At 53.6% G+C, this 26,423-nt stretch overlaps 3 protein-coding genes across 4 annotated transcripts; 2 read left to right on the top strand and 1 right to left on the bottom strand.

Moving 5' to 3' along the window:
- Positions 1-2,694: 2,694 nt before the first annotated feature.
- BCL2L11 (BCL2 like 11) lies at positions 2,695-14,540 on the top strand. The gene is made up of 4 exons (XM_039716870.1): positions 2,695-2,767; positions 4,169-4,495; positions 9,004-9,116; positions 11,405-14,540. The coding sequence occupies exons 1-4, from the start codon at positions 2,695-2,697 to the stop codon at positions 11,492-11,494; spliced, it is 603 nt and encodes a 200-aa protein (XP_039572804.1). The 3' UTR covers positions 11,495-14,540.
- A 3,732-nt stretch (positions 14,541-18,272) lies between these two features.
- LOC120505918 (basic salivary proline-rich protein 1-like) lies at positions 18,273-20,591 on the bottom strand. Its single transcript, XM_039716869.1, has 3 exons — positions 20,585-20,591; positions 18,889-19,572; positions 18,273-18,425 (listed from the first exon to the last, which is right to left on the bottom strand). The coding sequence occupies exons 1-3, from the start codon at positions 20,589-20,591 to the stop codon at positions 18,325-18,327; spliced, it is 792 nt and encodes a 263-aa protein (XP_039572803.1). The 3' UTR covers positions 18,273-18,324.
- A 404-nt stretch (positions 20,592-20,995) lies between these two features.
- Positions 20,996-25,460, top strand: LOC120505949 (putative protein TPRXL). 2 transcript variants are annotated; one of them, XM_039716938.1, is made up of 3 exons: positions 20,996-22,297; positions 22,513-22,606; positions 24,031-25,460. In XM_039716938.1, the coding sequence occupies exons 1-3, from the start codon at positions 21,255-21,257 to the stop codon at positions 24,070-24,072; spliced, it is 1,179 nt and encodes a 392-aa protein (XP_039572872.1). In that variant the 5' UTR covers positions 20,996-21,254; the 3' UTR covers positions 24,073-25,460. The 2 variants fall into 2 exon arrangements, with proteins under 2 accessions (XP_039572872.1, XP_039572871.1); XM_039716937.1 differs by having other exon boundaries at positions 23,761-25,460.
- Positions 25,461-26,423: the final 963 nt, after the last annotated feature.

Below are 26,423 nucleotides of genomic sequence, written 5' to 3'. Positions count from 1 at the left end.
GCTTTGATAGCTTGCATCTTTCTTGGCTTTTTTTGGGGGAAGAATATGCTAAGTTGTTAATTGGTTTGGGAGGCAATGGATGTACTTGGATTGGGGTCTTCCTGCTCTGCCTGTCCTTAGGAATTTCTAAGATGAAGGAAATGGAGGTTTGCAGGTCACATGTAAGTTGGACAGGACTGAACCCACCCTTGGCACCTCCAGTTCTGACCTCCCCCCACATCATTATTCAAGCTCAGGGGAAACTCAGAAGACAAATGTCTCTTGTTTGCCTGTAATGGCAGAATTTTGGGAAGGAAGTGTTCCTTTAAAAGGAATATTTTAGCAGCACAACCCCCACCAGGGAGGAGAGGGCATTAATTTGATTTTTACATCTCCCCACAGGAGGGAGACAACAGCCTTTCCTATTCTCCCTCCTCCTGCTTCTGTTTCGGGGCTGTTTTTCCTCTGCTTAACTTGTTCAGCTGGAAAACCATGGTCAGCCTGGGCACCTGGTACAGCCTGGGATGGTCAGGAAGAGCTGGGAAGTGCTGGATCTCCTAGGGGTGGCTGTTCTCCCTCCAGTGGGGCTCCTCTCCCTGCCCTGATGGCAGAACCTCTGGGAGTCCCCTTGGAAGCAGCCTGCTTCCCGTGGCACGTGGAGAAGCCTTGGGCTTTGATCCGAAGCAGCTGGTTCCTGACTCAGCTGGAGTGAGTTGCACCAGGAGGCAGATCAGCTGGAGCAACCTCGGGGCTGGTGGAAACATAAACATTGGATGCTGGGGTGGCTTTTTTTTGTTCCCTTTCTCCCCTTAGTTGCATTTTTTTTACGAGCTGAGCCGGAGCCAGCTGTTCTCTGGCCAGGCCAAAATCTCTGCCAGGCTTAAGTTTTTAGATGTATATTGTAAATTATATATTTTTAGTGCCTCATATAATGCAGAGGGATATGTGGAGGAGCACTTTTCAGAGCATTATGAGCACGATGGAGCTTTTAGCTGCAGCTTTGCTTTTAATAAATGCTGTTATTTTACATTAAACACCCTTAAAAACAGCCCCCTGTCCCAGCCACCTGCTCCTGCCCCCGTCCCAGGAGAAGCAGGGAGGAGAAAGGTTAAAACCATCCCACGAGGGGTACAAATGGATCAGTGCAGTGCTGAGGCGGGGTGGAGGTTCTGCTGTTGTACTTGATTTAAACCAAGCTGCTGAAAGAGCCAGGAGTGAAGCCCAGCCCCAGCTGGCAGGGTGATATTTCCTCGCCGGCACGCGCCGGCTCTGCCCCGCTGAAGATCTCGAGGTATCCCCAGAGTCGCCCTTTAGAGATAACTCATCTCGGGGCCTCCACCACCCACACGGGAGAGGAGAGATTTCCTGGCGCGTGGGTGGGTGGCTCTGCCTTTTGTTCTGCAGAAAACCCAGGTTTACTCATCTTTCACCCTCTGCCATCGAGCTGGGCCCCCCCTCCCCGGGGTCTGAGGCTCTCTCCCAGCTCCTCCATCCCTTGCTGGTGGTGGCCCATCACCACTCAGCCCTGGCCAAGCCCTTTCTGCTGCCACCTCCCTGCGCTTCCTGGCCAGAATTCTTAATTTTGGCTTTGAAGGCATTAACAGGGATAAAGCGTGAGGTTGTTGAAAGCTGCAGCCACCTCAGTAATTATTGAGGTGCACAGTAGTGAAGCAGCAGTCCTGGTCCCCCTCCTTGGGGTCACCATGCCACTTGCCCCATGAGGGACAATAAATAACTTTAAATATAAATTAACAGGTCCCAATTCACTGGTGGCAGCAGGGAATCCAAGTGCCACCCCCTTCCCAGCCCAGGGACCACTCAGGTCACCACAGGACTATTCTTGTCACTTGATTCACACCCACACCACTGTCACCTCTGTGGATGTGTGGAGATCCCCCAGAGAGGATTTGGGAGTTTCTTGAATTAAAATGCACAATTTTTTAACAAAACCCACCTGTTTTTATCTCTATCCAACCTTTGCTGTTCAAGCACCCCCACGCTGATGACAAAGGGTTTGATTTTGGGTTGGTGTTTGAAATTGGGAGCTCTGTAAAGGTCAGGCTCCAAGCCTGGCTCAGAAAAAACCTCGTGCTTGAGGCTCAAACCTGATTTTATCTGGCAGCACGAGTGAAGTAACATTTATCATGATGGTTGCAGGAGAGGGAGAGCAAGGTGTCATTTTTTTCCGTTGGTGCTTTGTTCAGGTCAGATTGGCTTTGGTGAGCACCTGCTGGGTGGGGAGGAGGGGTTGGGGGTGGTTTTCCCTGGGGGTTTTCAGGGCACTGTGAGGAGTCTGCTCCCTCCAGCCAGGCCCCATCTTCTTTGCTCCAACCTCTTCCCTGCCCACTTCCCAGTGGCAGGGACAGCCTGCTGGACTGGACTCTGAGATGTGGGAGTTGTTTCCAACCTAAGTGATTCTGTGATGGCACAGAGGGAAGGCTGGGTGGGAGTGCTGAAGGAGTCCCTCCATCCTCCTCCATCCTTCTCATTTCCACGTGGGACATGGGAGAGCTGCCTGCACATGGATGCCGGTGGGTGCGTAAGAGGGCTGGGATGAGGCATTCCCAAACAGCATTCTCAGGGAGCTGGGGATGGATGCTGCAGGGCCTGAGGCAGTGTTGAGGGGCAGGTTTCTACTCCCCCTCCCTCAATCTGTGCCCACAGTGCCAAAAATGAAGGACCTTTGGGATGGGCTTCGGTGCAAATTCCTCCGAGATGGCTCACGACAAGAGGAACGAGGATAACGTCGAAACGGATTTCTTCCGTGAGGCTGGAGCCGTGATTCACGGTGGGAAAATGCACTTGGTGCCCGTCCTGGCTCTCCAAAATCCCGAGGGCAGGAGGAGAAGGGCCAGCTCAAGGCTGGGTGCTGGAAAGGCCGGGCTGTTCCCCATCCCCTTTCTGCTCGCGTGAGCCGCCCACGCAGAAACGAGAACGACCCGGGAGGAGAAAATAGACTCAACATCTGCAGGCTGGCCCCGTGTCCCGGCAGCCCAGGTGCCTCCAGAGTGTCCCCCTCGCTCTGCCCCACCAGCACAGGATGCTCTGCAGGCCCCAGCCAAGGGGAAAAGCCTCGGGTGGCTCCTGGATCCAAGGGAAGTGTGAGGGAAGTGGGGCCCTGTGGAGCCCCACCAGCACTGTGCTGTGGGTACCACTGCTGGAGGGCTGGGAAAAGAGAAACAAGCCTGATCTTCAGTGCTGCTTCTCCATCATTTTTCTGGTGTGGAAAGGTGATAGCCGGACCTTTTGAGCCCTTTCAAGCCCTTTCCTTCTGCTGCTGGTCCTGCCTTCAAAATTTTCCCTAATATTTCTTCCTAGCAAATTTCCCTAATTATTTTTGCCCACTTGAACACTCGCAGACACTTTTCCTTCCCCTGCCATTGGAGTGAAGGGGGTGGGAACAGAGCCAGAGCAGCCAGGAATGCTCCAGCAGTGTGTGGGACCATCCCTGGCTGAGGTGAGGGACACTGGGGTGGGATGGGGGACTTGTGACCACCCCAGAATCTGCTCCAGCACTCAGCCCCTGTGATGGATGAGCCGGGTCCTTCCTCTCCATAAGGCTTCTTCCACCCCACAGTCCTTCTTCCTCTCCATGGCCTTCCTTCCTTTCCATGGCCCTTCCTCTCCACAGGCTGGAGATGCTGCTGCTGAGGGATGCACCAGTGCTGGGTGTGTGTGCACACGAGCGTGCAAGGGGTGCAGCAGGAGGGTAAGTGGGGTGCAGGGGGTGCCCTGCAGCAGAGGTGCGTGTGTGTAAAATGTGTGACCAGCAAGCACCCGGGTCTGAGGTGTGTGTGCACATGGGTGTGCAACAAGGTGTGCACGGGGTGTGTAAGGGGTGTGCAGGCAAGGGGAGCACCCACAGCACCCGGGGTTGTGTGTAGGGGGGTGTGCGTTGTGTGTGCGAGGTGTGAGTGCCTGGCGCAGGTGGGAAGGGTGAAGGTACCAGAAAGCAGCGCTCTGGACTGTGTTTGTGTGTGTGTTTGTGGGGGATGTGTGTGTGTGTGAGGGCTGTGTGTGTGTGTGTGTGTGTGTGAGGGCTGTGGGTGTGTGTGTTTGTGGGGGCTCTGTGTGTGTTTGTGAGGGCTGTGGGTGTGTGTGTGTGTGTTTGTGGGAGCTGTCTGTGTGTGTGTAAGGCTGGCAGTGCAAGTGTGCAAGGCTGTGCCGTGCCCCGGGCTGTGTTTATCAGCCTGGCCCACGTCCCTCAGCGTGTCTAAGGCTGTTCCCGAGCCCGGGCTCTCCCCGCGGGCGGGAGCCGGGGCCGGGGCCGGGGCCGGGGCGGCGCCGGCGGTGTCCGCGGCCGCCGCGGCGCGGGGCCCGCCCGCCAGCCCCGGCCCCTTCGCCACCCGCTCGCCGCTCTTCATCTTCGTGCGGAGGTCGCCGCTGCTGCCGCGCTCCTCCAGCGGGTACTTCTCGTTCGAAGCCGAGCGCAGCCCCGCGCCCCTGGGCTGCGACAAGGCCACGCAGACCCCCAGCCCGCCCTGCCAGGCGCTCAGCCACTGCCTCAGCGCCATGGGTAAGCTCTGGGGCGCGGCTCCCCATCCTCCTCCTCCTCCTTCCCTCCCCGCCGGGCTCGGCTGCCCTCGCTCCCCCTCCTCACCTGGCGTGGCTTCCCTCAGAACCCGGTTGCTGTGGGGGCGTGTGAAGGTGTGAGGGTGAAGTGCCGGGGGAGATGTGAGAGGGTGAATGCGCAGTTCAGGGGCAGGTCGAAAGTGCAGGAGCGCTTTTCCGACCCTTCACCTGGCTTGTCTTTCCTCGCCCTCCCCTCTCACCTGGCTTGGCTTTCCTCAGAACGGCGGAAAACGCGGATTCTCTCTCGTGGGCGTGTGAGGGGCCGGGGTTTGTGCACAGGTGTGGATGCACAGGAGGGGTGTGTGAAGCTGCGAGCGCACAGTGCCAGGGGGTGTTGAGGGGTGCATGAGGGGTTCTGCTCTTTGCCTCGAGGGGATTCCCTTGGAATGTTGGAAAACACAGGTAGCCATGCCAGGCACCTGCAGCAGCAGCTCCGCATCCCACCCCGCGGGTTTCGGGAGGCTCTCCCGGCGCTCTGGGATCTGTGGAAGCTGGCCGGGCCCGCGGGCAAACACAGCGCCGGGGAACTCCCGCGCGTCCAGCGCCGGGGTTTTTATTACTATGATGTTTATTCTTTTCCGGGCTCGGTCAGTTGCTGCCAGGGGAGGAGGGGACAGAGTTGTTGAGTCCAGTTTCCTACTCCGGGCTCGCTCGTCCCAGGCTGTTTTGCCAAACAAGTGGCTCCTGGCGTCGCTGCCGGCTCTCTCATCGATCAGCGGCAGAGGTGCTGGGGTCATGCATCCCAAAATCCCGCTGGGAAGCGGCCCGGAGGCGGGCGGGGGCGTGTTTACCAGTGGCTTTGCCAGGTGAAGCCTCTCCAGCAGGGAAAAGCTGCCCGCGGGAGCTGCGTGAATGTCCAGCATTCCCCTCTCCTGATGAATTCCCTCTAATCGGAGGAAACCTTTGAGCTCCCACCTTTCAGCTTCCACCAGGGTACGGGGGATAACAAACACCAGCTCCAAGCTTTCTGGCATCTAAACACCATCTTTTTTGGTTGGTGGTGTTTTTGCTTCCTCCTGGCTCTGGCTGCAGAGGCCTGGCTGTAACGTGCCCTTAGGAAAGATTTTGTGACACTGTTGCAGTAATTACAGCTTAATTCGTGTTTCACAACCTCGCCCTGGCACGGCCAGGCAGGGATGCTCCCGGAATTCCTTGCCGGGAGAGCCAAGGCTTCGGTTTCTTTTATCTGGGGAGAAATTGATGTTTTCCCTGATTTCCCCCCCCCCCCAAATTCCTGTGCTCTCATCAGCTGTTTTATTGGAGCCTTTGCTCTGTGAGTGTTGCTAGGGGCATCATCCTAAACAACTATAAGCAAATGGAAAATCCTCAGTACTGTTTAACTGGGACTCCTGGATACTCCTGAACGGATTAAGCTGGGAACATGGAGCTACAGAGCTGTTTTATCCCCATCCAGGCCTGCAGCTCCCAGGCTGTGACTTCCCATGCAGCTCTCCTTGGGAAATATCCCTGGCTTTGCCCTGCACACCTCCTCCTCAATCCCTGTGCCCTGGCAGTGTCCAGCTGGATGCGTGCCGTGAAGTTTTCCACATGGAAGTGGGTCAGTCCCTGGGGAAGGAAGCAAAGGAGATATTTCTGTTGTGCTTTTACCCACTGATTTTATCTGTTGTGAGCAGAGGCTGCAAGGTGGAGAGTTTCTCTCGGAAGCATAAGCAATAATGATAATTATTATTATTTTTATTACAATAAACAGGCATTTCCTGCGAGTAAAAGCGACGGATGCTCCCGGCCTCTCCCATGGGGAGTGGGGAACTGCTCCAAGGCTGCTCCAGCACGGCAAGCTCATGCTGTGCCTCAAAAGTCCCTCTCTAAATCTTGCAAAACCTTCCCCAAAGGTTTTGATGAGGGCAAATAGAGGTGGAGGCAGCCCTTGGGAATGCCCTGGGTTGTGTAAGGAGGAGCTGTTGGTGTGGGGGTTTTGGGAAGTGATGCTTGGGCTGTGCTGCCTTTCTGACAGTTCAGGGGACACGTCCAGCTGCTTCCAGAGCTGTTTCTTTTGGGAAATTGGACAGTGAGGGGATGCTCTGAGATGGAAGGGAACAAGGGTAGCAGTGCTGCCGCCTTTCTGACCGTTTAGGGGACACGTCCAGCTGCTTCCAGAGCTGTTTCTTTTGGGAAATTGGACAAAAACAGCGAGGGGATGCTCTGGGATGGAAGGGAACAAGGGTTGCAGTGGCAGCCTGGCATATCCAGGACAATGCTTTTGGGGATGGGAAGGAGAGGAGCAAGAGTGAGTTGATTTGGTTGTGACAGAGGAAGAGGCTTGATCCTGCTTTTGGGGAAGGAGGTTGGCAGGGATGGGGAATTCCCAGCTGGGAGTGGAAGTCACCCAGGACAAACTCACTCTTTCTGGAGGCACTGGGTGACTTTGTGCATGGTATTTTGTGTCTCTCCTTCCTTTCCTTCCATTGGATTTTCGGTCTGAAGGCATGTGTTTGTTTGCATGTGGATTTTGGGAATGTGGCTGGAGCAGGTGCTCTGGATGTGGGTTTTCCCAGTGCTGGTTTGATCCCAGTGTGTATTCCCATGAGGAGAGAAGCAGTATAAACCTGTTGCTCTCAGAGGAGATTCTCCACATGCAGATACTTGGATTTAAGGGGAAAACTTTGAGCTGGGAATCTGCTGCTGATATCCTGATGCTCGTGTTTTGGAATCGCTGCTGTCTTCTCCCAGCTCTCCAAGATTTCCTTCGCGGGGGTGGGGTGGGGTTGGATACCTAACCCAGGGGCTGACGTTGCAATTTGGGCTTGGCCTCTTTGCCCTTCCGAGAGGGAACCGCACCAATTCCAGGCCGGAGCATCCCGCGGGCGGGAGCCAGGCGTGGCCTCCCGGCGGTGCCGGTGCCCCCGCGCTGCCGCCGTGCCGGGGCCAGCCGTGTCACCTCGCTGGCTCGCGCTATGACTGTGTCCCCCCGCCCCCGAAAGCGCCCGTGACTGCTTCGGGGACCAGTTATGACTGGCCCCTTTCGCTCGGCAGCGCCGCAGAAAGTCCTTTCTGAAAACCTCAGCGCGATTTCGCTCTCAGCCACCGAGCCCAGCCCGAGCCTCCGCGGCGGGGGAGCGCCGTGGGCGCGGTGCCGGGGCGGGAGGGAAGGATGGAGCGGGGGGGAAAGGATGGAGCAGGGGGGGAAAGGATGGAGCAGGGGGGAAAGGATGGAGCGGGAGCAGCCCGGCTCCCTGGCGTGGTTCTCCTGCCGTGCCCGGCGCTGCTCGGCTCTTCCTGCCGCGGCTGCCGCGTGTTTGTGTTCGCCCGGCCGGGCGGCGGGGTTTGGGAAGGCGGCTCCGCCCCGGCCGATCCCGTTTGGCTGCGGGGGGATCGCGAGCGCCGCGCGTGGTTCATTCAGCGGCGGGAGGAGACGGGCGCTGCTACTACAGCGTGAAAACAAAACACATCCTCCGGCCAAGCAGCGCTGCCTTGGCTCGCAAAGGCATTTTCCAATCAGGTTGGAGCCAGGCTTTTATTTAATTTCTTTTTTTTTTTTTTTCTAACTGCCCTACTAATCCTTTGAATGTTTGGAAGATTGGAAGCTATTCCCGTTCCCTTGTGATTCCTCCGAAGCTGTCGTGCCAAAGCACTGCTTTGTTTTGTGCGGTACTTTTTGGGTTTTTGGTTGAATGGGATTGTTTTATTTATGTTTTTTTAGGATTTGTTTTGTTTTTGTTTTTTGTTTTTTTTTAAATGATTCCTTAAGGCTGCAGTTCCTGCTTGGATGCTGAACTTTAAGGAAGGGGAATGAGGTGGTGCTGGTATCACACATGGTCCTGTTTCTTTTTTTCCCCCTGGCTATTTGGAAGATTTATCGCTTGTTTAATAACTTTTTAAGATGGAAACCTAAATAATTATGTATCCTGCAGTATAATAAACACATTAACTCTTTCTTTTCTCTTTCAAGCCAGCACTTGGATTTGCTGGAAGTGTGGTTTCTCCACACATAAATCCAACTGTGGCTTTCTCCTCCCTATGACAAACCCATTGGTTTTCCTTGTTGGGCACTTGGGGGTGATTTGGGGAATAAATGTGAAAATTGGATGTAAACATCCAGGCAGAGGGTTTTTAAGGTTAGGGAAGGAGTTGCTGCTGAACGAGAAAAAGGGAGAAGAGGAGGTTTGGCAAGGGAAGGAAACTGGAGTGTGGCATCTTGGCACTTATCCCTGTTTAAGAGGGACCAAAGCTTGGAGATGCTCCCAAGGACAGCCTACAATAAATAAATAAAAGCCTAATAGTAGTAATAATAATAAAGGAATAAAAGCCTGTTCATTGTACACAGTGAGTCCCCACATGGCCCCTGGGATTCAAGAGTTAAAATACAAAAGTAATAAAAGATAGGAATAAGATGGCAAGAGTTGATGGCTTACTAGAGAGTTTTATGTAGTAAATTCTATACAATTTGTTCTTCTTCCTGGGTTTCCAACTCTGCTGTTCCATCCCACGCAGCGTCCCGGTGGCAATCCCACTCTCCAGCCGAAGAGGTGCAGCCGGAAATCTGGATCGCGCAAGAGCTGCGGCGCATCGGGGACGAGTTCAATGCCTCCTATTGTCCACGCAGGGTAACTTTCCCCTCTTCACCTTCCATTTCTCTCAAAGGGAAAGGCTGAATCATTTCTGGAAACTCTCTCTGCGGTGAGCATTTTGCTCACTCAGATGAGAAAAGGCTGCGCGGGCGGGGGGTGGCCTGGACCAGGCAAATCAGCGGCGGCGGCCTCAAATCAATGAAAAATAACCTTTAAATAAATTTAAAATAACCTTGAAATCAGGGCTGAAAGCCTTAGGGCACCAGGTTTGCACAAGGCTTTTGGGGCAGAGGTGTTGGGTTGGGCCTGGACCTGATGGTGATGAGAAAACTTTTAAAAAGAAAAAAGCAGGGAAAGTTTGGGGGTTTTGGGGGATGCACTGCCCAGCATCATCACTTTTAGGGAAGCTTTCAGTGGCATTCCCAGCCCAGCTCCCAAATCCCAACTGCTGCAAAGAAGAGATTTGCTCCTCAAACTTACTTCTCTTGCAAAGACTGTTTTGAAAGAGTTTTTATAAGCCCATGAACTTGCTCACCTTGGGGTGTTGCAACCCGAGTCGATGCAGTAATGCTGCAGAGAATCCCAATCCCAAGGCAGCCCAGCCCAGGGGGTGAAGCAAGATGAGCTCGCCAGGATGAGCTGCTGAGTGTTCCCAACAGCTGCATGTCCCTGCTTGTGGATTCTGCTCCATCCATTCGGGCTTGGCTGTGGGAAGAGGGGCCAGGAGCAGTGTTGGTGATGGAATGCTGGCTGCTGGATCCTTATCCATCCTCTTTGGCTCCCAAATAGCTCCTGCAGCACTTCCTTGCTGCTCCCAGGGTTGGCTTTCGCACAAAACAGAGGTCAGGCTGCTATGATCCTGCTTTTTCCACATCATCTCCACCTGCTCCACTCTTCCCAAATGTCCTGGCATTCCTGACCTGCAACAAAATGGTGATAAGCTGATACCCCAATCCAGAATCCAAAATCCAAAACGCGCATCTTCAGACCTCCCCTACCCAGGCTGATCCTTTGTGATGCAAAGTAGCTGCTTTTTGGGATGAAAGGACATCTTTTCAATGAAAGGGAGGGATCAGGCTGTCCCAAAAGCTGGAGGCACCTGGTAGCAGCAGGCAGATCCAGAGGATCTGGAAGAAATGCAGAGTGCCATGGAATATCCTGAGCTGGAAGGGACCCACAAGGATAATCCAAACTCCTTGACCTGCACAGCTCCAGCAATCCCACCCCATGTCCACATATTCCTTGAGCTCTGGCAGCCTTGGGGCTTCGACCATTCCCTGGAGAGCCTGTTCAGTGCTGGACTGCTCATCTCCTCCCTGCCTCCCAGAGCAGTGCCTTAAATTTGGAGCACTTTGTGAGGAGGAGTAAAGTCTTTCCAACGTTATCCTGGCTCCTTTGGTGCTGGAAATCTCTGGGCACATCATGCTGCTCCCTACAGCCGTGTGGTGGATAAGGGGGTGAATTTGATGGGAGTGGGGGTGTTTCCCAGGCAGCAGCAGGGTGAGGTGCAGGGAGCATCCCCCAGGTTTGCACGAGGTTGTTCCCAGTGCCGTGGCTGCAATTCCAACCCAGGGCTGGCCCGGGGCGAGGAGTGGAACGCAGAGAACACGTCCTGCCTGCTCAGGTGACACGAGCAGGGGACGTCATGCGTGACCCTAAAAACACTTTGTACCTGGTGCAGTCAGCATGTGAAAAATTCTCACTCCCTGCACCAAAACTGGGGAGGTTTCAGAGCATTTAAGCCATGGCTTAATTATCATCCCGGAGGCACTTTGTGGAAAGGTCCCTTTTCCTTCTGGAAGCGTTCTGGCTGCTCCAGAGCTGTCTGGGCTCGGAGGGCAGGGTGGAAGGGCTCGTGCCCGCCGGCCCAGCCTGGCTCTGAGGTTTGCCCTTTCAGCCTGAGGTGAGAAATGGGGAACTGCAGCAGTGCCAGAGCCGCACTCGCCGGGCAGGTCGGGGCTGTCGGACGGGTCCCGGCGCGGTCCCGGCGCGTTCCCCGTCACGTTCCCCAGGGGTGTGGCCTCTCCCCGGGACCGTTTCTCGGAGCAGACACCGGGAAATTGGGCAATTCGTCATCCAGCCACTCCTTTTCCCAACAAGGCTCATGGGTCCCAGGCTTTTCCTGGAAGAGGGGGCATCCCTTGACTGCTGTCATGAGCCCCAAGCTCTGCTGGCTGCAAAATGTTAAACGCTTTGTGCCTCTGGAATATTTTCCAAGTGTTTATATGGCATAGGGGGGCTTCATGCTGGGAATGAAAGTCACCGCTTCGTTTGGTTTTTCTCTTTTTTTTGGTTTTTTTTTTTTCCCCTTCCCTCTCTTCCAGGGTTTCTTGGATCACCAGGTGGGAAACCCCCAGGTCGTGATCTTGCGCCTGCTGCGTTACATCGTCCGCCTCATCTGGAGGCTCCAGTGAGCACCCGGCGCATCCCGAGCCACCAGGACTGAACTCCTCTCTGGGAAAGGCCGGGAAGGACGGACTCGTGGATGGATGTGGGGCTCCCACCCTGCCTCTCCCCCAGGACACATGGCAGGATGAGGGTGGACATCCCATTCCGACCGCGGCGTTTTATGGCAGAGTGGTGTTTACTCGGTGTTTCTCTCCACTCTTTTCATTCATTTTTTTGCCTTTTTTTTTCTCAAAAGAGTCTCAGCGAAAATGTGGAATCATGTTTTGTCATCGTTCCTGGAATTCTGTGGCATGAGCCCCGTGGCAGGAATGAGGGAAGCCTGAGCCAGCTGGTGGGCAGAGCCCTCAGAGTTTGCCTTGCAGAGGCTCGGATTCCTCCCCTCTCCCTTTGCCTCCAGGGCGTTTGCCCCCAAAAAGGCTGGAAAAAGGGCTGAGGGATTTAATCAGCACTTCTTTTACCTGTAAATACCTAATGCTACCCCAAATCCAACTTCATTTGCATAATGCAAATCAGCCTATTTCCTGCTGACTGATTTTTTTTTTTATTTTTTGGGTTTTGATATCTCTATTTTTTTTTGATCCACTCTGAATTTCAAGACTTTGCTGTCGAACTCCAGGGTCCAAACCATCACAACCAACCAACCAAACCCCAAGCCACCAGGTTGCCTTTTTTTAAAGAAATTCTTTCTATAAAACGTGTGCAAACGCTTCTGTAGTGTCTGCTAGCAGGTGTGGGGGACTGAGTAATCCAGCAATAAACGTTCCGGAGGCAGGGAGCAGCTCCCGGGACACCGCAGCCGGAGGCGACGGCAGCAGGACCTGTTGTGAGTCGTGGCTGTCTAAAGAGGTTTCCAAGATGGTGTTTTCCTGGGATCCTCTCCGTGTTTGGACGGGGATGAGCACCCAGATGAAGATGGAAGGATGCCAGCCCGCCATGGATCTATCCAGGACGTTCCAAGGGGATCTGACTGCTCTGTGTCCTCCCAGAGAGAGAATTCCCAGGTGCTCTGTGTCCCAGGGCTTTTCCCCTTCCCTCTGGAGCCATGGATCTGTGGGTGTTCCCGCTGCCTCCCAGCAGATGTTTTTGGGGGATTGGCTGCTCCAGCCATCCCATATCTATGCACAAACATCCCCCTTCCCTCAGGCTGGTGCAGGTGCTCCCTGAAAGCTACGGCGTTGTTTCCAGTCTCACCAGCACCATAGGAAAAGAAAAGAAGGAAAACCCCATCCCAAGCCCCCCTTGGAGCGGTTCTTCCCACAGGGAGAAGCTGCTGAGTGCCATGGATGATAATTAGTGTTAATTAATGATGGACAGACCCCAGTGGGACCTCTCTGCACAGCTGTGCCTGGCGGGTCGGAGCAGGGCCTCCCCTCCTGCTCCTGGGGGATCACAGAGGCAGTTTTAACCTCAATTGCCAATTTTATTCCCTTTTTTCCCTTGGAAGTGCAAGGTGAGCAGCGGTTGCAGGAGCAGGGAGTGTTTTGGGAAGGGCATTTTGGAGCCCTTAGGGGGGAACCTTGGCACTGGTGGAGAGTGAGCGGTTCAAATAACGAGGGAGCTTGGCCAGGGCAGATCCTGCTCCTCATCCCTTGGGATTTACCTCTGGCTTTGGCTCACCGTGGCTGTGCTGCCCCAGCCAGCCCTACTGTAGGCTGCCACCAGGGATTTCCCATGGAATTCCACTGGTAAAAAGAAAATTAAATGGATAAAACTTGGCAGCAGAGGGGGGGAGACCCAGTGAGATTTTTTTTTTCTCTCCCAGTTGAATTCCATCGTTGCTGGTGGATGAAATGGTGCTTTGGGATTTCCCAACCTTTGGCATCCCAGAATGTGTCCCTTGGAGTACACCAAAGAATCACCAAAGAGCACTTTACCCTGTCCTCCCATGGAGACAAAAAAACAGATTCATTTTAAGGAAAAAAATTCAATTCAAAATATTGGCAAAGTCTCCCAGGGCCTTCTCCACAGGAGGAGTTCCCAGCCAAAAATCATAGGAAAAGGAACCCTCAAAAAATAGGATTCCTGTGGTGTTGTGAGGTTTAGTGAGAAAAAGCCCCCCAAAAAATCCTAGAACAGAAGAATGATATAAAATAGGGATTTATGCTCCTTTCAGCCATGTTGGCTGCCTGCTCTGGGTCGTGTTTAAGTGTAGCCTGTGCTCTGTGTTGCACCAAAAGGATGAAGAGTTTTCCTTGGAAACCAGATTGATCCTGTTCTTGCTTTTCCTCTTTTGCACCAAACTGTAAATACTCAGATATTTATTAGAGTAGAGTACCATATTATTTTCATCATCTGAGCCAAATATCTGTGTGCAATGTACTCCCTCTCCTTTCTCTCCTGTAACTTTTGTACGGCTTAGAAATACTTTAAAAAAAAAAACTAAAAAAAAATTTTTAAAAATCCTGTTTTTTTCCTATACTTTTTTAGAGTGGAACTGGTAAATACTGTAGGTCCTTTTTTTGTTGGTTTTTTTTTTTCTTTTTTTTTTCCCTGTGTAATTAATGCACTCTACTGTTTAATGCTGTAACTTGTAGAAATATTGTATATTTATTTCCTGCTTATTTAAGTTCCTGTGAAGATTCGGTTTCCTCCCTGCCAGAAGTGTTGGATCCCCTTCCAAAGCCATCGTGGTGTGGATAACAAGATTTTAATCTTATTTTTCTCCAAGTGCCTAAGTCCCTGCTTCCCAGGAGTGATTTAGGCACATCAAAGACTTCAGCATTAGTGAAATTCAGTGGGAATTTGGAATTTGGTTCCTCCACCCCCAGGGATTGCCCCAGCCAGGTTTTCCTGGAGCAGCCATCCCATGGGATCTCGTGAATCACTAAATCATGTCGCAGGACCCAGCTAATGTAGCATTTTTGACTGCAATTTCCCTGCCTTCCTTGTGTTTTGCACTGATGAATTTTGGACAGGGTAATTGCCACTTTACTTGTGCAATACTGCTGTAAATAATTGCAAGAGCCTTGTTTTTTGGGGGTTGTTTTTTGGTTTTGTTTTTAAGAATCTTTTATGTTCTTAATATGAGTTTTATATGAATAAAAACTTTCAACTATTTGTCCTGAGTGCTGGTTCTTTGTGGGGATTGAGGTTCTCCCGGGAAGAGGATATTTGTTGCTTTATCACCAGTTTTCCCCATTTTTCACCCATTCTCCCTCCAGACCTGGTGTTCCTCTCACCCTTTTGGTGTTTCTCTCTCCATTTTGGTGTCCTGGAGCTCCAAGATGCTTCAGGCCACCCAAAATGCAGCTCTTGTAAGAATTTGCTTTGTCAGGTGCTGCCTTGAGCATTCCCAACCCCAAAAGCTGCTCCAGCTGGGAGTTATCCGGGGATTCCTTGGAATTTTTTTGTCTTTCCTCACATTTCTGTGGTCGTGGGCTCAAGCCCAGCTGATGGGCACCTTGCACTCACTTCCTGTCCCCTGCTGGTTTTACCCCAAAAGCTGCTCCAGCTGGGAGTTATCCGGGGATTCCTTGGAATTTTTTTGCCTTTCCTCACATTTCTGTGAGGAAAGCTTAAGCCCAGCTGATGGGCATCTTGCATAGACTTCTTGTCCCTTGCTGGTTTCCACTGGCATTGAAGAAATTTAGGGGGTTATTTTATGCTTTGTGTCTTGTTTTATTTTTATTATTTAATGCATTTGTTAACATTATTTTTTGTTGTGGAACATCACTATTTTTCGCCTTTTATTATTTCACATGGCAGTTTTTATTTGGCAGTTTAAAATCTGCTCCTAAAAATTTCCACCCCACCTTCCTTCTGCCTGGACCCTCCATCCCATTTGTCCCTCTGGACCTTCCTATCCCTGCACTTATTCCTCAGCAGACACCACGAGAAGGAATTTAAAAACAACCCCACTAAGTCCTACTTGATAAACAACCTAAAAAAATTCTGGATTTTTTTTTTTTTGTTTTGTTCTTGAGTGTGTTTCAAATTACAGAAGTTCCTGAAAGGGAAGTTTATTGGTTTCAGGTGCTATTTTGGGGGCTTCTTCAGCTCACAAAAAAAAGGTTTAATTGCCCAGCCAAGCCTGTGGCAGCTGCTGCCTCTGCTCTCCCGGTGCCTCTGTGGTCCTGTTGGAATTTGGGATGTGTCCAGGTGAGTTGTCACACCTGGGACACGACCCTGCTGTGGCCCAGGTTGGGAGGAAGGAGCTCGTGCCCTGCCTGAGCCCGGTGACCGCGGTGACACAACAGGAGGGGAAGCGCCGCCCCTCTCCAGGACCTGCCCTTGGCACGTGCCAGGGCCAGCTTGGCCTTGGCCAGCTCCAAGGGACTCGTGGCCACCTTGGGGGTGTTCCCAGCCCAGCCTGGCCATGGCCAGCTCCAAGGGACTTGTGGCCACCTTGGGGGTGTTCCCAGCCCAGCTTGGCTCAGGCTGGCCACAGCCCACGCTGGACATGGCCAAATCCGGAGTGGTCACGGTTTAGGTTGGCCAAGGCCAAGGTGTTCCAGGCCAAGACAAGGTGGTCGTGGCCTGGTGGTCACGGCCAAGCCCAGAGTGGTCACGGGTCCACCAAACTCAGCCACGGTGGCCATGGCCCAGGCCCACCAAAGCCACGCCACCAGCCAGGCCCTTTCCATGCTCTTAAATTCTAGGAGCTCATAAAAACCCCCACGCAATTGTTTTAAGGATGACAAATGGCCTTTATTCCTTGATAAGGAGCAAACTCCCAGATTTTATTAATGGGAAAAGCCACGGCTCCCTGTGTCCCTCAGAGCTGGACACTCATGGCTGCCATGTGCTCATGCTGTTGGGGACACACAAATCTGGGACATTCCTGCACTCCCACACTCCTGCTGGCCTCAGGAATGCCGAGCAACCCAAGCTGAGGATGAGATTCCAGTCATCCAGAGCCACGGGAGTGACACCAGGCTCTCCCCACACACAGAAATAAATAGATTTATTTTTTTTCCAATGACTCGCCACTGACCTTTCAAACACCTGTGCAGCCTAAACCAGCTAAAAATACCCCCCAAGCTTTGCATTTGATTTTCATATTGCAACAAAGCTCACTCTTTCCAGCGGCTTTTCTGCCTTTCTGGCAGCTCCTTGGATGCTTGACCTCTCCTGGGGTCACAGCCGGCGCAGACAGAGATGGGAAGTGCTGGATATCCAAAAGCAGTAAAGGGATGTTAAAGGTGCTCTAGCAGGGTTTTTATGGGGTGTAAGACAAGCTCAGGGATGGCTGGACCCAAGGGGACCTTCCTGCCACCCTTCCTGGACATCCCAAACCTGTTTTCTGTGGAATTTTGAAAAATTAAATCCTGCAACCCAAGGAAAGGCAGACAATGAGGTTACCCCTGATGGAGACACTGCTGTTCCAACAAAAGCTGGTCCTGTGCAGCCCTGGGGGCTCCACACAGCCCTTGTGGGGATACAGGGCCTGCTCTTCCCTGGATTTGATGGATTTCTCCTGGCTGGCTTTGTGACAGGCTCCTCCATCCCTTCTCCCAGGAGGACACACAGGTAGCCGGTGCTTCCCGGCCCCGCGGGCCCTTCATTAACCCACGCCTCCTCTCCCTGCAATTATGGGCAGAGTGGGCCGAGCCAACCGTGGTTTGACAATCCCACAGTCCTCCTGGAGGGTAATTAATGAAAATCAAGTTGGAAGACGGCACGGTGGCCATTCCCTAAGAATGGAAGGGATGGTGAGCGCTGCAGCTCTGCCTGTCCACATCCTCGCACCACGTGTCACCCCACACTGAAAAAGTCAGGATTTTCAGAAATCCTGGTGATTTTCACACAAATAATCCCCCTGGGATTCGAGGGAAGAGCCACGGGATGCCCCCAGTCCACATTCCAATGCCTGTCCCTCCTGGAGCCACCAGAGTCCCCCTGTCAGCCAGGGGCAGAGGGGACAGTCACACGCGCCTGCTATTACCATTCAAATGACTTATTGGCAGAAATGGGTTTAAAAATAGGGGTTTTATGATAAACAAGGTAACCTCATACAGGAAGTGAGCTGCAAATACTAAAACATGCTGTACAAAGGTGGTAGAGAACAGAGCTGCCCCACAGAACCGAAAAAACAACAACAAAACCCAAGCCCTGCAAGGGGGGAGTCCAACGTTTCCTTGGGGTTTTTTTTTAATATGTTTTTTGAAGGAGGAAAAAGGGGTGAACTGAGGGGAGGAAAGGGCTGGGGGCTGAGATAATTTCTGCTCTCCACATGGCCCTGAAATAAAGGTGATGGCAAGGCAGCTCCGCGATGTGAGCCCCGACTCTGAGCGTGCCGGGACTTCAAAAAGTGTCGGGTGCTGCTGCTGCAAAGGTTAAGAAGTTTTCCTCCCGAAACCCCGAGTGTGGGCTGTGAAAGAACATGGTAATGAAGAAAAATTTCCCCAGGGCTGCTCTTTGATTATCACCAAAGCCATCGAGTTTCAGTTTGAGTGATTTGTATTTATTTATAAAAACAAAGACGAAATAAGTAGAACGAAAACAAAAACCTCATCCTAATTTCTGAGCTGGAGCCTGATTTATTCGAGCAGAGACGTTCAGGTAGAGCAGGCTGGGTCGAGAAAATGAGCTGAGTTACCCATGTGCTGCAGGGCACATTTTTGAAGGTTAAAAATATACCACAAAACTCCCCCAAAACATATCCAACCACCCTCACCGGTGCCAAAATGCTGATTTGTGAGTCCCTGGGCTGGGCAGCAGCTCCAGACACGGGGTTCAACCCTGGATTGGTGCTGAAGCATCTCAACTCGAGTGGGAGAACAAAAGACATTTCTCTTTTCATGTGTTTTCACTTCCATCGTGAGAGAGCTGGTTAAAAAAACACACAAAAAAGCCCTTCAGTGGTCTCTCAGCCTCCACCGTGTTGTTTTTCTACCTATTTTCTGTTGATGGCTTTTGTTATCAGTCTCATCTGCAATTTGTGGCCGATTCTGACATGTTTCAGGCAGACAACGTGTTCCCAAAACTGCTTGCAACCTTTCACGAGGGTACAGCGGCGAGGACAGGCACAGCAGAACCGCAGCACAACGAGAAAAAGGGCAGATTTAACCCCAAAACCAGCCTTTGCCCAAATCTGTGTCCCCGAGGCGGGGACGAGCCCCGGGGCAGTGCTGGCTGACACCGCAGCAGCCCCTGCCCACCCCCTCGGTTTAATTGGAATTAATCCCATCTCCCCCTCGCAGGAGAACCCAAACTCAGCCCTGCGTGACCCACTGGATTTTTCCTGATCCCAAACAGCATTTCCCAGCATTTTCCCCACCAGTGGGCACCACCCCACCCCAAATACCCCCAAACACCCCCAAACTCCCCGGCTGAGCCCCGGTGCTGGCAGCAGAGCGTCGATTAAATCAGTGGGGCTGTGAGTTACCACCGAAAGCCAACGCCGCCGACCTCGCAGCCCTTCAACATTAATAGCGAAACCAAAAAAGCAAATTAATACCGCAGGAGCAAGCGGGAATTCGGCGATCTGGCTGAAATTCAAGCAGCGTCACGGCGGGGCACGCCACGCTCGGCGCGGCAGCGATCCCGGCCGGCGGCAGCGGCGGCTCGGGAGGAGCAGAGGGGTTAAACCGAGGGGTTTTGGGGGGTCCAGCCGCCCGGGAGGGCTGGAGCTGCGGCCCCGCCGGGCCGGGCTGGGCGATGCCGCAGCACCCGCGGCTCTCCCGGGAAGCGCCGCTCGGAGCGGCCCCGCTGCCCTCCCGCCGCGCAGATAACCAATTTCGGGGTTTCTCAGCCCAAGAGGCGGCCCGGCTCGGGCTGCCCGGCCGGGGGAGGACTGAGCCATGGTGAAGCCCGGCTCCTTTTCCCGAGGCTGCGGCTGGCGGCGGCGCCCGAGCCCGGCGGCGCCCGCGGAGCGGCGGCAACGGAATCGCGGAGCGGCGGCGGCGCCCGCAGCCCGGCCCGCGGGGCTCGCCGCGCACAATTTCGGGCTCCCCCGGGCAGGGAACAGCGGCCGGCTGCTCCCCCAGGAAGGGCTGCCTCCAGCCCACAGAGCCCTGCAGCCCCGGAGCTCGTCCCCGAGGGGAAATGGGGCGGAGGGGGTCCCAGCGCCCCGCTCCCCCCACGGAAATCCCCCTCGGATTCCAGCACACCGAGCCACGCCATCGGCTGGGCCGGGAAAAGGCTTAAAATAAAGAATTTCGAGTCAGTGTCTCAGGGCTCTCCCAAAGCTCTCTCCACTTCCTGTGACAAAACAAAACACGCTTCGTTTGAAACTTATTCTTCCTCTATTTAGTGCCGAGAAGCGATGACCAAAAGCACCCTCAAAACCCTCCTGGGATGCTGCTCCCTGTCTGGAGCCATCCACACCGCGGGCAGAGGACGGAGCGGGGCTGGGACAGCCTCAGCAGGGCACGAAATCTTTCATTTCAAACGATTTCATTTCAAACCCTGAGCTGGGCTGAATTTCCACGTCGCTATTTTCGTCTCGAGTCAAACGCTCCCCCCCGCCCCCCCTCCTTCCCCACGTCACTGATCTCAAACCTGAGCCCAAGGTGGCAAAAGGAGGGGACAGGGGATCAATTTGGGGTTTGGCTCATCCACTTCCCTGTGCCGGGGTCAAACTGACTGGGAATATTTGCAGAGAAGGAAAACCGAGATGAATCCGTTTGCTCTGACCAGTGTGGGGAGAGTGGAACACTGCGAGTCCCCAGAATCCCCAGGCTTTTCCCACTCCATTCACCACCAGATTTTTGGGAAGTTCAGCACCAGGAATTGGACTTGGATAATCCTTGTGTGTCCATTTCAACTCGGGATATTCCATCAGTCAAATTTCCAGCACTTCTGGGCTGCCCTCCTGCCAACACTGCTCCCTGAGCATCCCTTGGGCAGCTGAATGGAAAAACTGGGGGGAGAAAGGGAATTTGTGGCTGATCTGATTTTGCTCCATCATAATTTTTCAGTGGATGCTTGAGGGGGAATGGGTTTCATCCCAGGAAAATGGTAACATTTGGCTTAAAAATGTCCCACCCGGAAAATCGTACAGGGTTTCCCCAGGGGTTGGGAATTCGCCTCTGAGATTTAAGCTGAAAAATTCAATATCAAGAAACCCAGCTGGAAAATCAGACAGGCCTTTTCCAGAGACTGGGAATTGCCTCTGGGAATTATTCTGGAAAATTCACTACCAAGAAACCCACCTGCCATAATTCTCTCAGCAGTAGCCATTAAATCTGTGGGTGCTTCCATTTATTCCCAATCCTTGCATTTACTCCCAATGCTTCCATTTATCCCCAATCCTTTCCCATTACAAAAATAATCCTTTTTTCACCTTTTTTTTTTTAAATTAACCCCCCATTTGGCTTAATTTATACCATTAAGGACATAATTACTATTATATGAATGATATTATATTATTTTCATTATATTTGTTACATTACATTCATTCTATGTATTCTATCACACTATGTAATCAAATTTAATTTAGTAAATATATTTTTATATTTTTCAACTTTATTTAATAAACAAATATTTTGATGTATTAATCACCATATTATTCAATAAACATACAAACAGTCTACATGTGAGAATATATTTAATAATTTTATTTGAACAGAAATAAATGTCTTTGTATGCAATATATACATATAGAAAGATACATTTACATATAAATAGGAATGTATTTACATAAATTTAATTTTTATATGAATATACAAATAGAGGATTTATTTTAATATAAAAAGCAGGGGAATGTTGGGAGCTGCTGGATTTTACTTAATTGCCCTGCTAGATTTTAATTAATTGCCCTGCTGGATTTTAATTGCCTTTCCTGACTTAAATTCCCGTCCCTGATTTTAATGCCACGGAAAAATGTGGAAGAGCTCAGAGAGCCTGGGAAGGGCACCTTCGTGCCAGGATTTGGTCCCAAACATTTGGCAAATATTTCCAAAAGAAAACAAATCCCAAACATCTGGAAAGCCCCAAATCCCTAAAACACAGCCTGGGTGCCCTTGGAATCACACCACAACAGGAATGTGCTCCAGAGGGACCTGGGCTGGCCTGGGTGCTGGGATGGACAAATCCCTGTATGGGATTCCTGGGAATTCCCAGCAGGGGAAAAGAGCAGCTGCCCAAAAGCCCTGGGAGTGGGCACAGGGAGAGGGAGAGGAGCAGCTGGGGGAGGCTGCAGCCAAACAAGGCAGCACCAGGAATCCCAGTATCAACACCAGCACCACCAGTACCAGCAGTGCAGCCAGAACCAGCAGCACCAGCACCAGAAAACCCAGTACAGCCAGAACCAGCACAACCAGAACCAGAAAACCCAGTACAGCCAGAACCAGCACCAGCAAACCCAATACAGCCAGATCCAACAAACCCAGTACAACCCGAACCAGCACCAGCAAGCCCAGTACAGCCAGAACCAGCAGTACCAGTAAAACCAGCCCCAGCAGCCACCCAGTCACTGCTGACTCATTTTTGGCCGGAGCTCCGGGCGCTGCTCCGTGGGGTTTTCCCTTCCTCCTCTGCCACCAAATTACCCAGCCCCCCATGACGTGGGGCTGCAGTTCCAGGAACTGCTCAGCTCCCCAAACCCCAGTTTCCAGACCGAGCCGGGAGCTGCTGGTGCTGCTGGGAGTGCTGGTGGCACCCACAGCCTCGCGCCGGCAGCGGGACACGGATCAGGCGCCCGGGATTGCCAGGCTGGTCCCCTCAGCTCGGCACCCTGCACCCCACGAAACTCATCCTGAAGCCATTGCCTGCCCTTCCCATGGAGACATTTATCCATCCCATGGAGACATTTATCCATCCCACGGAGATATTTATCCATCCCATGAGGCACTCACCGGATCCACGGCTCCTTCCCCACATCCTCCAGAGCGTCTGAGATGGGGAGAGGGAACATCCAGGACTGGGTATGTTTTCAGGGGAATGGGTGGAAAAATCCCAAAGTGCTGACTGAAGTTGTTTCCCACCATTAAATAATTGGGAAGGGGACAAGATCCGCCTTTCCAGTCTTAATCCCAGCGGGACAGCCATGCTTCTGCTGTTTCCCTGGGGAAAAATAAGAAAACAAGGTTTTTTTTAGTTTATGCTGCTTCAAAAACCTCTTCTGCTTCTTCTGTTCCAGAAACAGGGAATCACCTACGGAGGAAGCAGCACTGGGAATGCTGGAAGCAGGAGAAGAGTGGGATTTCTGCCCCTTTGCTCCCAGGTTTATGCCGGTGGGTTTTGGGCTGCAGGGTGGGAGATTTTGAGGATTAATGGGAATGACGGAGGGGACGTTGGGATGAGAGTGGAAACCTTCACTCCAGCATCCTTCCCTGGGCTGCAGGAACTGTCTACGTAGAGCAAGATAAAAATCCATCAGCCAGGGAAAACTGTAATTCCATTAATTTCAGTCTCACTTTCCCTCCGCTCAGAGCCCCCTACTTCCCAGGCACAGGAGCAAATTCCCCACACACCAATTCCCGTGGATGCCCTGCCATGGGATCCCTCCATGGATCCCAGACCAGACCAAATCCATCCCACATCCTACCTGGCCTCTCCTCACTGCAGCTCCCAGCCCGGGATGTGCCGAGGGTTTATAAGGCTCCGTCCCTCCCGCCAGGATGTGGGGAAGGAGATTTTCCCATAGCCCAGGGGCTCTCCCACTTCCCCCATCGGGAAAGGATCAGGGAGTTTTTCTCATCAGAAAGAGCTTTTGCTGGGAAAGGTCTCGTTTCCCAGGGCCTGGAGCCAAATCCATGGGGACTGTTGGCTGAGGAGCTTGGGAAGGGAATGAGATATCCCAGAACGGGAGTGGGAGGCTCTGTCACCCAGGGAATGCATCCCTAAGCTCTCAGGCACCTTGGATATTCTTCCAGCCTGGAAAGCCATGTTTTACTCCCATTCCCATATAAAAGAAGCTGTGACATCCCAGTAAATTCCCAAGGAAAGGCTCTGGCTGCATGTGAGGGATGGAAACCATCCCCGGGAACAGCTCCGGAGATGCTCACCCCACTCCAAGCCCTTTCCCTCCCAGCTAAGGGACCTTTTCCCTCTCTCCTGCAGCACGGGGGTGGCTGTCACCCTGCTGCTGTCCCCACTTTGGGTTTTCCCCACTTCTGTTCCATGGGTTTTCCCATTTCTGTTCCGTGTGCTCTGGAGCTGCTGTATTTTGGGAAAACAACGCGCCCCACGGTCGGCTTAGGGCAGGGCCGTGCTCCTGGATCCAGCTGGAGTTTGGAGATGACTCAGGGGCACGAGCAGCCCTGGGAGCAGTGACACAGCAGGGAGGGGGAGCCCCGGGGGTGACAGAGGGAAGGGGGAGCTCCGGGAACCTTAATGAGCCTTTTCCAAATCCACGCTAATCACACTTGGATTTGTGACACCACAGAGGCAGCTCGGATGCAGAGGGTTTGGCACTGAGTGCTCCATGGCCGTGCCATGGTCCAGCTGAGCATTCCAACCTCAATCCCTGTCTTCAGGACCTGCTGGTGGCTTTAACCCTTCCAGCACCATCACTGCAGCACAAGGAAAAACCCAGCAGAGCCTGAGGGAGCTGACATGGGATGAGCGACGGCCTGGCTCAGCTGAAGGAGGAAAACCACCCAAAACCATCCCTTTTTTTGTCCTCATCTGTGCCTTTCACCCATTTCTCATCCAGCTCCCTTGGCTGAGACTCCAGGGATCACAAACCTCCAAATGAACCCAGGAACTGTGGAATTCTGGAGGCGTCAGAGCACCACACTGGCTACAGTGGCACCAAATGCCTGGCTACTCCCCCCAAAAAACTGGGAGAGGGATGCTGCTCTTTGGCCAGTGCTTCCCACCGACATCCCTGGAGCTCCTCCCAGCACAGCACAGGCTGGTGGGAAATGCCCTTTCTGGAAAAAATCACACCACGAGCATCCTATGGGAAGGAGGAACATGAGGATTGGGAGTATTTTCCACTGTGGTGGGAAAACACTCAGCCTGCTCCCTTTCCACCTTTATTTCCACCCCCAATATTGCAACAAAACAGGAAAATGTGCTGGAAGTCATCAACATCGCCCTGGAAAATGCCAAATTGCCAGCCCAGCTTCCAGATCCAACTCTCCAGAAACCCCTGGAGCGGCTGTGACCTTTAGGGAACGCCAGAATCATCGCCAAAAATCCCATTTTCCTTTTATAAAGAAAGGGGTGGAGACTGCTCCCGCTGGATATTCCCAGTGGGATGGAGCTGCTGCAGGACTCAGATCCCCAAGAATCATGTCACACCGCTGCCTGCATCACCTGTGGGGTTCAGCCACATCCACCTGGGCAACGCAACGCCCCGAAGGATCCCTCGGGATGGCTGGAATCCCACGGGATCCGGCTGCTTTGCCGGGCATGCCGGCACCTGCCTTCCCGCAGAGCGAACAAACAAGTTGCTAAGTCACAGCAAAACCATGAAAGCAAAACCACAGAGCCCCAGAGCGCCTCTGAGTCACTCCCCGGCCGCCGCCACGGCCCCACAGCCCTCCCAAAATTCGCCGCCACCTGCAGCTGCTGATCCCTGCTCCAAGGGGCTGCTCCAGAGGCGCTGGGAAGCGCTTCCCAGCAGGGAAAGCCTCTCTGAGAGTGCACAGGATGGATGGAGGAGCCGAGGTGAGGCCCAAACCAAGCTGGCAGCCCCCACTCATCCCTTCTCTCCTGTGAGATGAGATTTTAAGAAATCCTCACCTGGATTTTGTGTGGTTATCGAGCGGTGCCGAACAGCGGCAGGGCCGGGGCTGGAGCCGAGCCCCGGGCTCCGAGCGCTCCCGGGATTAGTCACCGGTGGCAGCGGCGCGGCTGACATGACTCACGGAGGTTTGGCCGCCCAGTAAACCCGGGATTTTCGGGTTCCCGGCTCTGGGGTTGTCCTGGGGACACCTTTCGGTAACCGGGGCCCGGTTCTCAGCCGCCGCCCGGCGCCGCTGCTTTGCCGTGGGATTCCCGGCAGCTGGAATGGCGGGATCGGCCCCAAACAGCCGTGTCCCGTTTGTGCCTGACTGGGAATTGCCATGGAAGCATGGGATGCAGCCGGGTGACGGCGGGCCCGGTGGCGAGGCCGACAGAGGTCACTGTTGCCGAAAAGTTGCGAGCCCCAGCCAAAAAACCCCAAAGGGAACTCGGTGGGGAGGGCGGCGATGGGGCCGGGCTGGAACAGGCAGCCGTGGGACATTCCCGGGAATGATGCACCGGGAAGCGCAGCCGGCACCGCGACCCTTGGGATGGGATGGGATGGGATGGGATGGGATGGGATGGGATGGGATGGGATGGGATGGGATGGGATGGGGAAGCCGCGCTCTGCCCGCAGCCACCGCGGGACACCCCAGGGGCCGCCCAGCGGGACTACAGGAGGATGATGAGGATAATTCCCCCCTGGAGAGGGAATGTGCTGCCGCCGGATGATCCCGAGGGTGAAAGCCGAGCCAGAGCAGGAAAAGGAGGGAGCCCGGGGCTGCTGAGCCCCTGGCAGAGCCCCTCAGCTCCGGGACATCCCACGGGACACACAGGCACCCCAGGGAACCGCAGTTTGGGATGCGCTGGATGGCAGGTGGAGAGCGGGAGAGGCAGGAGGGGAACTCGCTGCCACCTTTCCCGGCCCAAATCCCAGAGGAGAGCACAGGACGAGCGGGAGAGGGCGGCACAAAACACCCCAAAAAGGTGACTGAGCGCTGCGGGGGTGGGCATGACGCCAGCGGAGCCCGGCCCCCGTTCCCAGCTGTGCCATCGTCACGGCATCAGGGAATGACTGGGGTGGGAATGTTCCACACAGCCCATCCCGTTCCACCCCTTGCCATGGGCAGGGCCACCTTCCCCTCGGCGAGGTTGCTCCAAGCCCCGTCCAACCTGGCCTGCGACGCTTCCAGGGATGGGGAATGGCATTACCCGGGTGCAGGACCAGGGAGAACCCCCACATCCACCCTCCCCGCAGCGCTGCCTCCCTCCCTGCGGCTCCCGGAGCATCCCTAAATCCCTCCCGGCTCCACACCGCCTCCGGGACGAGGCAAAGCGCGCACCCCGAGCAGCAGCCCGCGCTTCCATGGATTT

Source organism: Passer montanus, unplaced genomic scaffold (assembly GCF_014805655.1).
Source record: "Passer montanus isolate IOZ18808 unplaced genomic scaffold, ASM1480565v1 scaffold37, whole genome shotgun sequence".
Classification (NCBI taxonomy): domain Eukaryota; kingdom Metazoa; phylum Chordata; class Aves; order Passeriformes; family Passeridae; genus Passer; species Passer montanus.
This window is presented reverse-complemented; position numbering and strand designations above follow the sequence as displayed.